Source organism: Cupressus sempervirens, chromosome 1 (assembly GCF_028749045.1).
Source record: "Cupressus sempervirens isolate cs-2001-9-10 chromosome 1, ASM2874904v1, whole genome shotgun sequence".
Lineage (NCBI taxonomy): Eukaryota > Viridiplantae > Streptophyta > Pinopsida > Cupressales > Cupressaceae > Cupressus > Cupressus sempervirens.
In genome coordinates this window covers 176,713,002-176,726,397 of record NC_143118.1, presented here as the reverse complement: position 1 = coordinate 176,726,397, position 13,396 = coordinate 176,713,002, and the positions used below count along the sequence as shown (strand labels likewise).

Genomic DNA, 13,396 nt, shown 5'->3' with positions numbered 1-13,396 from the left:
CCCACAAGCTTGGAAGACATTCTGTGTTTCATGGGATTGCTAGTTACCGCAATTAGAAATTTGTGTGCAATCCCTTGTGACAAAAATTTCATACTGAGACTATTGAGCTTCTTATCTAATTTATCTAATTTTATCTTTTAAAAATGATACAAAATGATAAATATGAAATTGAGCCTTATAAAATATTCCCTAGGCTCTTCCAATTAAATCGACACATACCATGGTTGGAAATGTTTGAATCCCATAAACAATGAATGAAAATATAGTATATCCTCAACGAAATGAATATAATACTACAAATCATGGGTTTTTGTCTAAGTTTAGGAGAATCACTAGTTTGGCTAATATATCATTATGACTAGTTGGTGGGTAATAGTTTGTGGGAAATACTTGGATTGCTAAAAATTTGTCTTAAAATATACATGGTGGCTTAAGATAGAATATCTAGTACTAAGTTGATAGGTAAAGATAGTTTATATTCCCCTTTGATAATGTTGCAAAATATACTTATATGTATTTAGGAAGTTTGGTATGTTTGACCAATTTTGAACTATTTGTAATGATGTAATACCTTTAAATATTAATAAAATATATAGACCTTTGCCTTTTGAAATTTTTATATTAATTAATATAAAATCTGAAATACTTTACTACTAATAAAAAATTTAAATGTATGTTATACACACACACACACACACACACACACACACACACACACACACACACATTAAATGACATTGAATCATTAATCACAAAGTAAATTACCTATATGTTTTACACATTCATTGATAAATTTTATCTATATTGTAATGAATATATGTATATGTGTGTTAATTTATTTTAGTATTAAAAGACATTTTAAAGAATGTATGAGAATAATTATTTATTTCAACATATATTTCCTCTACTTACATTCTTAAACTAATATAATTTCTTTCTTTTACTTTATTTATTAAAATTTAAAGACAGTTCTATTGTATTTATTTCAACTAATGTCTACAAAAAGTTTGGAATTAGTTACTAAGATTAATTGTGTGTGTGTGTGTGTGTGTGTGCGCGCGCATGTGTGTGTTGAATGACATCGATTCAAAGTAAATTACCTATAGTTTTTACACATCCATTGATAAATTTAATCTATATTGTATGAATATATGTATTCATGTGTTAATTTATTTCAACCCATATTTCCTCTACTTACACTCAGAAACTAATATAATTTGTTTCTTTTATTTTATTTATTGAAATTTAAAAACAGTTCTATAATATTTATTTCAATTAAAGTCTACAAGAAGTTCGGAATTAGTTAATAAGATTGATTGTAAGAGATACTGCGATTGGTCCTATGCTACGCTTATTAACATAGCTCAAAGAATCAAACACAGGTTGAAGGTCTCGTAGAACTGAAAAAATGGCCTTTATATTAAAGCTTAAGTCTTAATAAAAATTAAATCCAACATCTCTAATTTTACAAAATGACAATTAATTCAAAACACGAAATCAGAATAGTAATAGAGGTAGTCTGTAAAGCATTTTTCTTATAATAACGAAAATCTATTTAACTCAAATAAAGCTAAATTGCGGAAATCACGAGATTTCTGACTGGGTAGTAGAAAAGGCGTACTACAGACAGAAAAGCTGATTTCTATTCTTACGTCGACAGATACTTAACGTGGATTTAATGAATGAGTTAACCATTTGGAATGTGAGAAACTTATACAATCTATCTCAAAAACGAACTCTTCGGCAACATACTTTGATTAACTTTTGCTCCTGATTGCACCACGTACGCGCAAACAAAACCTACAAACAAACAGGAAAAAAATATATTTTATTTCAGCATTGGCCAATTTAAAACAAAAGGATTTCAACAGCTTTCATGGTTGGTACGACTCATACAGGTGTCTGCTTCAATTTAGGAGCCTTCAAATTTTCATTGTCGTGATGTGACAATAAACTATTCGTTAAATTAAAACTTAGAATACTTTATCGTGCATTACCAGGTCGCTTGAAATGCACACAATAGCCCGTGTTGATATATAGCTTTCAGAGTTGTATGAGCCCACAGAGACATATTTTGTATTTTCTTACGACGTTTATTTACGCCTCGTCCTCTCTAAGTAGTTGATCAATATTGGTTGAAAGATATTCCATCGTATGTCTTGTTCTTAATTTAATACGGTTTAAGAAATGAATCAAATGCCAAAAAAGGAAGATTGATGTTCAATCTTGCATTTCCAAATCAGCCTCCCTGATAAACAAATGCCCAGGCACCAACTTTCACTGTTTACCCGTGATTAGCTTCTCTTCTTAGCTTTATATATGTTAAGCAAGCATTCAGAATAGAATTCATTGTAAGCTAAAAATTGAAGAACAAAATGTCTTCATGGAGAATGATATATCTTATGCTTGTTGTTATGTTTGTGTTCTGTTTAAGAAGTAAATGCTTAGGAGCAAGGGATTTCAAATATAAATCAGTGGTTGTCTTATCATCACCTAATTATGACGTTGATTCGAAGGTGGTGGACGTTCGAGCATTGGGTGCCAAGGGTGATGGAGTCACTGATGACGCCAAGGTAATCTTTCTATCAATGCTTGTATTCATGGTATTGTATCAGTAAGGAATCTTCTTCTTGAAAATTAGGTAGGTAATGTGGATGTAAAATTAAGTAGGTAATGTCGATGTATTCATGGTACTGTATGGAATCTTCTTCTTCAGAATTAAGTAGGTAATGTGGATTTACCAGGCATTTCAGGCAGCATGGCAAGCAACGTGTGAGAAGGACTCAGCTACACTACTTATTCCATCTGGTTACAAGTTCCTAGTTGGTCCTCTGACGTTCTCAGGACCTTGCAAACCAAATATCCTCTTTAGGGTAATAAGATCTTATAATCTTATAATTCATGGAATCCTACAATTTATAGGGTTCAAACATCACATATCGAGGTTTTATTTTTATACTAAAAAGTGTTAAATACTCATTATATATCAAGATTTTATTTTTAGATTAAAAGTGTTAAATTTTGAAGATTGACTTACTTTTTTCAACTTAATAATTAGAAAGGACACGCTAAAATCTGTATTAATTTCTTAAATACATTTAGGTGGATGGAATTATTATCGCCTCTGTTCATCCAAAGGCATGGACTTCTAAACCATGGAACTGGATAAATTTTTCAAAGCTTAATGGTATTACTATTGCTGGCGAGGGCACATTTGACGGACAAGGAGCAGCTTGGTGGGGCATTTCAGAGCAAGAAGATACGGTAAGTTTCAATTAAGAGCTCTAAGGATTTGTGATATACCTACATTATTTATGTACTGTTCTAGCAAATTAAGATGCTGGTCAGAGAGAGAGATCCTCCCATGCAAATTAATAACGTTTGAGATTATGTGTAAATCAGGATAGCAGCAAAGGTGGAAGCAAATTACCAAGCCGTAGGCCGACGGTAGGTTGTTAGAAAGAAGTACTCTGCAACAAAAACATTGAAATCCTTTTTAGAATTTTAATGATCAATAATCATAGAGGATTTTGAGATAGATGTGTATATATAATACTTTCTCGGCGGACATGGATACGTTATTATCTTGTTTTGGAGTTGGTGTGTTCTTAACATGGATAATAATTGCTGAATGTGTGAAGGCAATAAGATTCTACGGAAGCTATGACGTGACTGTAGAGGGCATTACAATAAGAAACAGCCAACAATTTCACCTGAAGTTCGACAGTTGCACTTCTGTCACAGTACTTAATCTCACAACTTCCTCTCCTGCAAACAGCCCAAACACTGACGGAATTCATCTTCAGAACTCTGAGGATGTTGAGATACACCATTCCACTCTGCAATGTGGTATAAATTTAAATAACATTCCCAGTGTTCTGTCCCTTTATTCTTCTATCAGATACCATGTTTGGTATTTATTATAACACTTTTAAACGAATAAATTGCAGGGGATGACTGCGTGTCAATTCAAACAGGCTGCTCAGGCATTCGCGTGCACAATATCAACTGCGGCCCTGGGCATGGTATCAGGTAAAACTATTTATTAGAGATGTTTATGCTTCATTATCTACTCATGATATCATTGACAGTACATACCTCTATTATATTATTGATGTCAGTATTGGAGGACTTGGAAAAGATGGAACGAAGGCTTGTGTTTCCAACGTCAGTGTTTATGACAGCAACATCCATGATGCTTCCAACGGTGTCCGGATCAAAACATGGCAGGTAAATAATAAAATTCAGTTAGTTTCTTTTATCTGTAATTTGTTTCTTAGTATTTGCTGTTTAATTTCTTTTCAATTAATAATAATCTATTCAATGTTCAAATACAAAGATATCATATTATAAACTTAATTTTTTCTGCGAGTAATCTTATCATTCTTTCATGTGTTCAGGGAGGAGTCGGCCAGGTGAAAAGTGTGTCCTTCTCAAACATAGAGGTTTCCAACGTAGGAGTGCCCATTGATGTTAATCAATTTTATTGTGACAAAGAGGCCTGCAGAAACCAATCATCGGGAGTATTTATATCAGACGTTAAGTATGAAAAGATCAGAGGCACTTACTCTCAAACTCCACTTTATTTGGCATGCAGTGACGACGTGCCCTGCACTGATTTGAAGTTAATAAACATTGAGCTGAAGGCAGCTGGTAAAAATGAAATTGATCCATTCTGCTGGAATAGCTATGGAGATCAGGAGAACGGTGTAGAGTGCCTGCAACCTGGAACACCCGCCAATGACCCTTCCCATACTCAATCACCCATTGAAAAGTGTTAATCTCAACTCCTGATTGTGTCAGTACTTGTTACATACAACTTGATTCGACTTGATTGAATATATTGTGAACTATATGTTATATAACTACAGCCAATGTTTACGCCCATATAGGGAAAGATTGTTGTCCGATGCCCGTATCACCGAAGACATGGACGTACTAAACTATTCTACTTCCCTTCGCATGATGTAATAATATGTAGAGTGATGTTTTATTTCAAAATTAATTCCTCCCGCTATTGAACATTACAAACAACAAGAGTTCGGATATAGCACGAGTCCCTGTCTTCTGTCAAAAATATACATTGATTTGGTTGCAACTGTAAACAAAAAAGTTTAAAAGGGTCAAATGTTAGTTGTATGCTTATACTATTAAACAAATGTTTATCTTTTAATACCTAACAATATGTATAAGGTGTGAATTAAATTTAATAGTTTTGAAAGTCTGAATATAATAATTTTGATTGAATAATAAATCTTTGATTAAATTTATAAAACTGAAATAAATTATATACAATATTTAGTTTAAATTCTATGTAATGGATTCTAACAACCTATTTATATACCATAAAATAGATGAAATAAGCAATTTATTTTAAATGATTTGTCTCAAAAAAATGTTAATGAAAGAGAATAGGAAAGTGAGCTTGGTCCTCATGATTGATTTGATTTAGAATATTTATAAATATTTATAAATATTTATATCTACGTTTGCCAATTATCTCTTATATTTCATAAAATAATACCCTATAAGCATAATCTAAACTTAAAATATTTTATTTTATAAAAAATATTTTATTTCAATTTGACATAAATCTATTTTGAAATATAATAAAATTTTATAACTAAAATAATAAGTAACATATTAAAAAAATGTAATTTTATTCTTAATAGATGCATATGATCTTCTTAGTTAAACAAATGGAGAATTTTGTAAATATTTTATTAGAATTATACATATCATTATTTTTTCAATTTAATCTAATAAATTTTATGTGATTTTATAAGTTAACTATTTTTTATTAATTATTTTCATATGTAAATAAAAAATTTAAGTAAATTGCATATTCACCTTTCTTTGTTTGGTCTATATGTTTTTCATAAGGATTGCTAGAACTTTAAAACATATATGTATATCTTTTTATAAGTTCAAATTCTAGATTATACAAACAAAAGATTTATAATTGTGTATATTTCATGTCTTATTTATTTTCTAAGATATTGTTGTAAAAAGTTATTTGATCTATCTGCTTTTATTAAAACTGTTAACATTCTATAAGTTACAGCTATTATATTTTATTTTTAATTTTTTAAAAATAATTTAATAAATAAATTATTTTATATAACTTGCAATTAAAATATCGTATACAACTCTAGAAAGATTATTTGATACAATAAAATTATAATTAAACCACCAATTATTCAACAATTGGTAGAGCATATCAAATATGTTACTTTATTCTTAGTAATGTTCTAATATGACAACCTGGACCATTTATGGTAAGCAGTCATGAAGAAATTTCTTTTGGCACCTTCCCCACCTTAGCACATGCCCCTCAATGTCATCATCTCCTTCACCAATCTTCCATAGTGTGAAGGACCAATCTTCCTATGAGATCTAGTATTCACAATACTGTTTATTGTTGGTATACCCACTGCAGTCTTATAGGTTCAAGATTGGATCATTTTGCTTGTAACACTTGGTACAAGGCATGCACTGCAACCACATAATGTCACTGCTTGTATTCATATAGTCATACCATGGTGAACTCCACAATGGTGTCCTTTCATTCTTTCTTTATGTATGATGTAGCAATGAAAGAAAAATACAATCATATTAATGCTAACCTTGGCTATGGTAGTTTTAATCCTCTCATGTCTAACTATTTTGGGAAACTATTCTCCTAAAATAAGAACTAATACTTCTATTTACAAAATAATACATATTTTTATTTTAGAATTATAAAAAATGGAAAAACAAAAGAAACAACATCTCAACATAGAGTGTTGATGGTTGGTGGATTGTCCCAGTTTCCTATGAGGCATGGCTCTCTTAAATCATTAAGAAAATGGAATAGAAATTTTTTAAGAAAGTTTAAGGCCCCTTTATAGGGTTTAAGAAAAAGTGTCAAATCTAGGATAAGCAACAAAAAAGTCAATGGCAAATGAAACACACAAACAAAATTCTTTCCAAATTTTAGTACAATTGTGAATGGCTAATATGAAGTCTAGATTTAGAGTAATGATAAAAATTCATATGCTCCCTATATTAATAATTCAACATTGTATTCGTCAAATTGTCGTTAGCTTTATTCATTTATTGGGCTAAGCTTAGCACGACGAATTATGCACATGCTAATCTGGGGGAATATATTATGTTTAAAATAAGGATATATAATTTAATGTGAGGAAAATTAATTACAAAAGTTCCTTCTAACTAAGAGCACTATGATGGAGTAGAACACAGTGGACATTTCTTGAACAATCAAACATTCCAGTTCTAACATATTGCAATTTCAATATTCTACTCAACAAGAATGTTTTGATAATAACAACCCAATTAAATTCAATCTATCAAATTATTTTCTATTGATAAATCATACTATTTAAATTCTAAGCGATAAGTAATAGAGAGTAATTGGGAACTTGGAATTTTTGCTAATCTTTGGTGATGGTAGAGCTACGTTTCAAGCAAAATCCTTCTAGCCAATGCCACTTCTTCAAAATTCTTACAATGGATGAGATAAGCTTTGCTCCTCCTTGAATGAAATTCCTATGTTTGTTATCCTTCCTTATTTAGATTCATAAAACAATCACTCTACACAAGAATGCCTTCATCATGGTTCTACAATTTTATCAATTTTATCAATAAATGTTAACATTTTGTGAGTGCTAACTTCCATAAATAAGCTAGGTAAATAGACATGCAAATTGACATGTAGTAAAGCATGTAAAGAAGCATGTACAATAATATGTGGCTTGAGTTCTTCATTTATTGTTATTTTTTGATGAGAAAACAAAAAGACTACTATGAAAAATAAATAGTGCCAATAGAAAAGTAGTAATTAAAAATCAAAATTAACTTTAATAGAAAAAATTAAATAAGACCTTAGGTTCAAATTGTTTGCACAGTTTCCAAATAAAAAAACTAATTGTTTGAAAGCAACAAGGAAACTAATGTCTCATGTCTAAAAGATAGGGACTAATAAGTATGAATCTAACCCTTAAGTAGTCTAGTTAGTTCAATATTATATCATAGATCTCTTTAGGTGGGTGTATAGATATCTTTAGGTGGGTGTATCAATAAAGGAAACGACTATAACATCTTACTAAGGGGAATTTACTATGCTTAGTTTTCTTCATGAAGAGAATAAACATTTTGCATGGGCCCATTTCATGAACTACTTACAAAATGAATAAAACATCAGCAGTTTAATTCAATGACAACAATTTAGGGCAAATGCATAAATCTATAGATTTTAATTTGTAGGTGTTTACCTTAAAAAGATCATTTTATTTTTTTAATTTAATAATTAGATATAATTTTATAAATTTCTATTATAGAGAAATATTTTCAAGATTTTTACAAAATTCAACTCTTGAGTTAAAGTTTTAATAATATTAATATTATCTAATGTTTAATATTAAATAGTGTAATTTTTATTTATTTTTTCAATATAATTAGAGACCTACAAATGTTTTATGAATTGTAGATGTTTCTTTTGATGAATGCCCCTTCAATTATTAAAGAACATTCAAAGCCAATTTTTTTGAGTAAAAATGGAGGATCTTATTTAATGAAGCTTGTGCACACTATATTTTATTGTAAATTCTTTTAAAAAATTGTATTCATTTCATCAATACTTTGAGATACTACAAGAAAGATTCTATAATTTTCTAGAACACAATCTTCAGGTTGTTACATGCAATAAAAATATTCTATATCACATAATTGCATACATTGTTCATTTAGAGAGAAAGGTGTATAACATGTGGCTACAGAAAAGCATGGAGTTGTAAGAAAGAAAAAATGAGTATTTCATACATTTAATTTATGTAAACATCAACCCTAGCTTTGTGATCAGGTTGTCTTCAATATGATCATGGGAAGGAGAAAACTAAAGAAGGATAGTCAATTTGTGAACAGAAAGCATGATGAACTAAAGAGTACCAAGGATGTCATAAACTAGCTAGAGAACCTCTGAATCCTGGTCAGTGACTAGGTAAACATGAAAAAAATATAATTGTGGTGTTTCTATTTATTTAGTTCATATAATACTTTTATATACTATCTTTATTATGTTAAGTGTTTTTTTATTTTGTTTTATTGTTATTCTCTCCATTGTACTTATTTTGAGAAATATTTGAAGTAGCTTTCACAAGAACTTGTGGTCCCAACATCAGTTCGGTTGGAAAGCTTTTATTTTCTTAAATAATTTTAGTATTATGGTTTGTAACATGAACTACTCTAAACATATCATAGTTTTTTATTAATTTTGATGTTTGGTAGGGCTCTAGCTATTTGGGCTAGTGTTTTTCTTCTTTGTTGCTCAATTATAATGACCTTGGAGAGTGAAGACTAATGTTTCTATGCTTCTACTTGGGTTTAGTACCCTTTTCCTATGTCTTATAATAAAAAATATTAGTTTGGTAGTGTACATATAAACTATTTCTTTTTCAAAAAATATAATTATCATGACATGGGACAAGGAGTGCAAAGGTAAGGTTTCAAGTAGTAGGGGATGCTCTATTGTTGAGGTTTCAAGGGAGTATTTTGTAGGTAAGGACGATGAGAAGGACTATGATTTTTTTTTTTTTATCCTACTTTTTTCTATGCTAGCGTAACTCCCAGCTTCTCCCCCCCCCCCCCAAAAGATGTTTGGACATAGAGAGCTAGATTGTGGAATTTTTCCCAAACACTGCCATAGTTTTGGCTAGGTTGGGTTACACTGGTGTTCATGATGTTGTGGTCTTGGCCTATGTAGGTGACACAATTTTTGTTGTGGGGTTTGGGTTTCTAGCTTGGAGGGTGTCTTCATGTTGAAATGTGTGAGATAGGTTTTGTTTTTCCCAATACAACCTAGCTCTATGTTGGAACTCTTTCCTTTTCTCTTAGTAGTTATTTTATTCTCTCTTACTCATGATTATTCTCTTTTCTTACCTATGGTGAATGGATGTATTGGAATGTGAGAGTAGTGGTTTGGCGATTTATGAGAGATCACTATTATATGAGGTTTCTTTGGCCCCTTCTCTCTTTGTCTTGGTGATGATATTTGAAGACACTTTGTGCTTCAAGGTTTTCTCTTTTTAAAAATTTATGTTTGTACTAGTTGGGATGCAACTTTAATAGTAGGTTTGGCCTAGTAGTATGTGTCTTTCTCCTCCATTTGATTTTTCTCCATGTAGATGTTGAGATTTTTTTGAGGATTCTCTATGAGGAATCTTCATTTCTTCTATGTTGTCTCTATTTCTCATCCTTCTCAAAAGATTATATTTCTTATGGTTTTTTTCAATGGATCATCTTACATGCTGGAGATCTCCCCTCTAAGGGGTGGGAAGTATTCTATTTATTTGATAGGGTTTTGTTTTGGATATGTGGAGGTTGTATGGTTCAAGATCACATGATGTTCTTCCATGCTATGATTTTTGCACTAGGAAATTTGCTCAAAGAAGAGAAATAATGAAGCTTTGGTGCTTCTCGTTAAGTGATGGTATAACTTCTTCATTTTTCTTCCATGTTATGATCTTTGCACTGGGAAATTTTTTGAAGAGAAATAATGAGGCTTTGGTGCTTCTCGTTGAGTGATGGTATAACTTCTCTTTGTGGATCAATTGTTGGTTTTAGAGATGATAGGTATTATTTTTGGGATGTGTTTGGAGGAGTTAAAAATACTTGTTATTTCCTTATGGAAGGGTTGTTGGCTCCCAATTTTTGAGCATTAAAGTTCTTTTCTATTATTTTTTCTTTGCGTGTTTTTATGTTTAGGGGTTTGTTTCTCTATGTGACTTGGTTCCTTTTTGGTTTTCCATAAAAAGGAAACATGTTGTCTTTCTATGGGCAGATATAGTTATTTTTGGTTTTTCTCTAGTTTTACTAAGGCATTGGTTGATAGTTTAAAAGGGGATTTTCTAGATAGATATTTTCTTTGGTTGGGAAAACATGGTAATTTTGGTAGACTTGGAAGGTTTAGGATCCTTAGAAAAATCATTGAATGTTTGGGGTACTTTTCAAAACCCTACAAGGTTTTAGGTCCTTTTCAAAAACCCATTGGACTTGTCTTTGAAGGCCTACCTCCTCAACTAAGTTTCTTTTATGTTGTGCTATTGTTCTAAGGATATTCTAACTATAAATGGTTTCAAGGGCCTATCAACCCCTTCCTTCTTTATTAAAAACATTATTTTTGTGTCATGAGGCTATCATATTTATTATTATTTTTTAAAGACATTTTAGAAGAGATAGTCTAGCTTCAATTTTCATATATAAAAAGTAAAATATGAAATGTAACTAAAGAGTAAAAATCTTATAGAAAGTGTATAAAATTGAAAAATCACCTCTATATGAAATTAATATATCATAATGATGTAAAAGAGACAATCATGGAAAAGTTAAATTGATCTTTTCTTTTCAAGTACTAAATTTTATCATGTAATTTAGACCATTTTCCATAAATAAAAATAGAATAATTCAAATAAAATATTTAGAGTAAAACAAGTTCATATTTTCCTAAAAATATAACTATTTAGATTTTCAATGTGAGATACAATTCTTATATCAAATAATAAAGTAATGTGAGCCCTCTTATTGGAATATTAACAAAATTCAAGGCTCCAATGGATGATGAAATTAGATTAGGTCAAGTAGGATAAGGAACAAGCCCATGTATAGCTAATACTAATTTAGAACACAATTGTTTCATAATTGATAAGACTAACCAAAAAATCATAGATGATATAACATAGAAAGGAAACCTCAAATAATAATAGAAATTTGAATGGGAATAAATCTCAATGTAAAATTCTCTAGAGATTAAGGACATTCACTTCCTGACACACTTTATTGAAATATCAAGCTAATACATAGAGGATAAATATTTTTTGTTATTGATATAGTTAGAAGGAATAGTGTCCAACAAGTTGTCTTTCCCTTTTCTGAAATGAGAATGAAAATAATAGAATATAGTTCCACCTTTGTACTTCTAAACTTACTCTTATATTTTTTAAGCACCTAATGATTTACATTTGTGTATTATTGATCTTTTTTTTATGTAGGGCCTAATAAGACTTGGAATTTTTTTCCACTTTAATTATCATGCTTTCACCCAAGATTTTCTATGGGGTATTTGGATTAGTGCACATTGATGGGATCAAGGGGCAATGCCCATTACGAGTGCTTGACTAAGTTCCTGACAAAGCAAAAAATGAAGTGTTTTATTGTAAAAGGCATCAAGAGTTAAGTTTCTATTTTTCAACACATCCAAACCCTAACATTGGAACCAACATAAGTATTTTATTAAATTTCTTAGAGTCAAGGATTTTGATAAGATAATTTAGTATATTCTTGTTGTAGTATCAAGTTTCAATGGATTACATACTCTGATCAATTTGATTCATTGGATAATAATATTGGACTCTATTTTGTTGATGTGGAGAAAAGATTTGGTGAATTGCGTTAAATATTTGTTTCCTTTTTTCTAATTCATTTTTTCAATCATCTATGTTACTGGTTATATTTTCATGAAGCTATTATATTTTCATCTTTTAATCCTAATAAATCTCAATGGAAATCCATTATTATAAAGAAATATTGGGTTTGATGTGAATTCAAAATATGTATATATTGTAATGTCATATAGTAAAACAAAGATTATTGGGTTGTCTTTTTAACTAATGTCATGATGACTAACAATTGTACACAATATCTCAATTAATGATGATTTTTACTTTCATGTCTCTAGTTTTATGTAAGCACTCTATGTTTTAACTAGAATCACCATGATGATCATTGATTTTATTTTTTCTAAAATTTTATAAGATTTACCAATACTTTGACATTCAAATTAGTTTCTCCAAAAAATCACAAATAAAACTAACATTTTATTTAAAAGATAGAGATATTTCCTAATAGTTATTAATTTATTTTTTAAAGATGTAAAAGTTGGGAATATTATATATCATATTTCTAGGGGTGGTTTCTTAAATTTTTTATTGAGATAATGGGGGTTGCACACATTGCATAATATTGCTATATTTTATTATTTTATTTTATCATGTAATGTTCCACCTAGATAGATGTGCAATATGTAAAGATTCCCATAGAATATTCTTGATGAGTTGTATTGTAACATTGTGAAAAATATTTTATGTAATTATTTAATATTGGAGAAAAGAATTAAATAGCCAATATTAAATGTGGGGTCAGTGGGTTAGGTTGCACATGGTTTGAGCACATGGTTTATGTAATACCACTTGGTGGTTTTGTGGGACTTGCTACTATATAAGCAGCCACAAGGGTAGTTGTTGTAGAGTAAGAGTGAGAAAGGCAAGAGTCGAGCGAGACAAGGCTTGACAGGTTAGCCAAGGGAATATTTGTGAAGGTTGGAAGAATGGCATGGGATGTG

General features: G+C 30.2%; 1 protein-coding gene across 1 annotated transcript; it reads left to right on the top strand.

Annotated features, from left to right (window-relative positions):
* The first annotated feature begins 2,375 nt into the window (after nucleotides 1-2,375).
* On the top strand, nucleotides 2,376-4,781 carry LOC149576717 (polygalacturonase At1g48100-like). Its single transcript, XM_089820143.1, has 8 exons — nucleotides 2,376-2,573; nucleotides 2,745-2,873; nucleotides 3,103-3,264; nucleotides 3,403-3,447; nucleotides 3,642-3,849; nucleotides 3,951-4,032; nucleotides 4,122-4,230; nucleotides 4,401-4,781. The coding sequence occupies exons 1-8, from the start codon at nucleotides 2,376-2,378 to the stop codon at nucleotides 4,779-4,781; spliced, it is 1,314 nt and encodes a 437-aa protein (XP_089676269.1).
* Nucleotides 4,782-13,396: the final 8,615 nt, after the last annotated feature.

What these genes read in the sequence shown, in the direction of transcription:
- LOC149576717 (XM_089820143.1), top strand. Translation starts at nt 2,376, where the DNA reads ATGTCTTCATGGAGAATGATATATCTTATGCTTGTTGTTATGTTTGTG. An exon ending in AACCAAATATCCTCTTTAGG is followed by an intron (nt 2,874 to 3,102) that starts GTAATAAGATCT and finishes AAATACATTTAG; the next exon opens with GTGGATGGAATTATTATCGC. An exon ending in TACCAAGCCGTAGGCCGACG is followed by an intron (nt 3,448 to 3,641) that starts GTAGGTTGTTAG and finishes GAATGTGTGAAG; the next exon opens with GCAATAAGATTCTACGGAAG.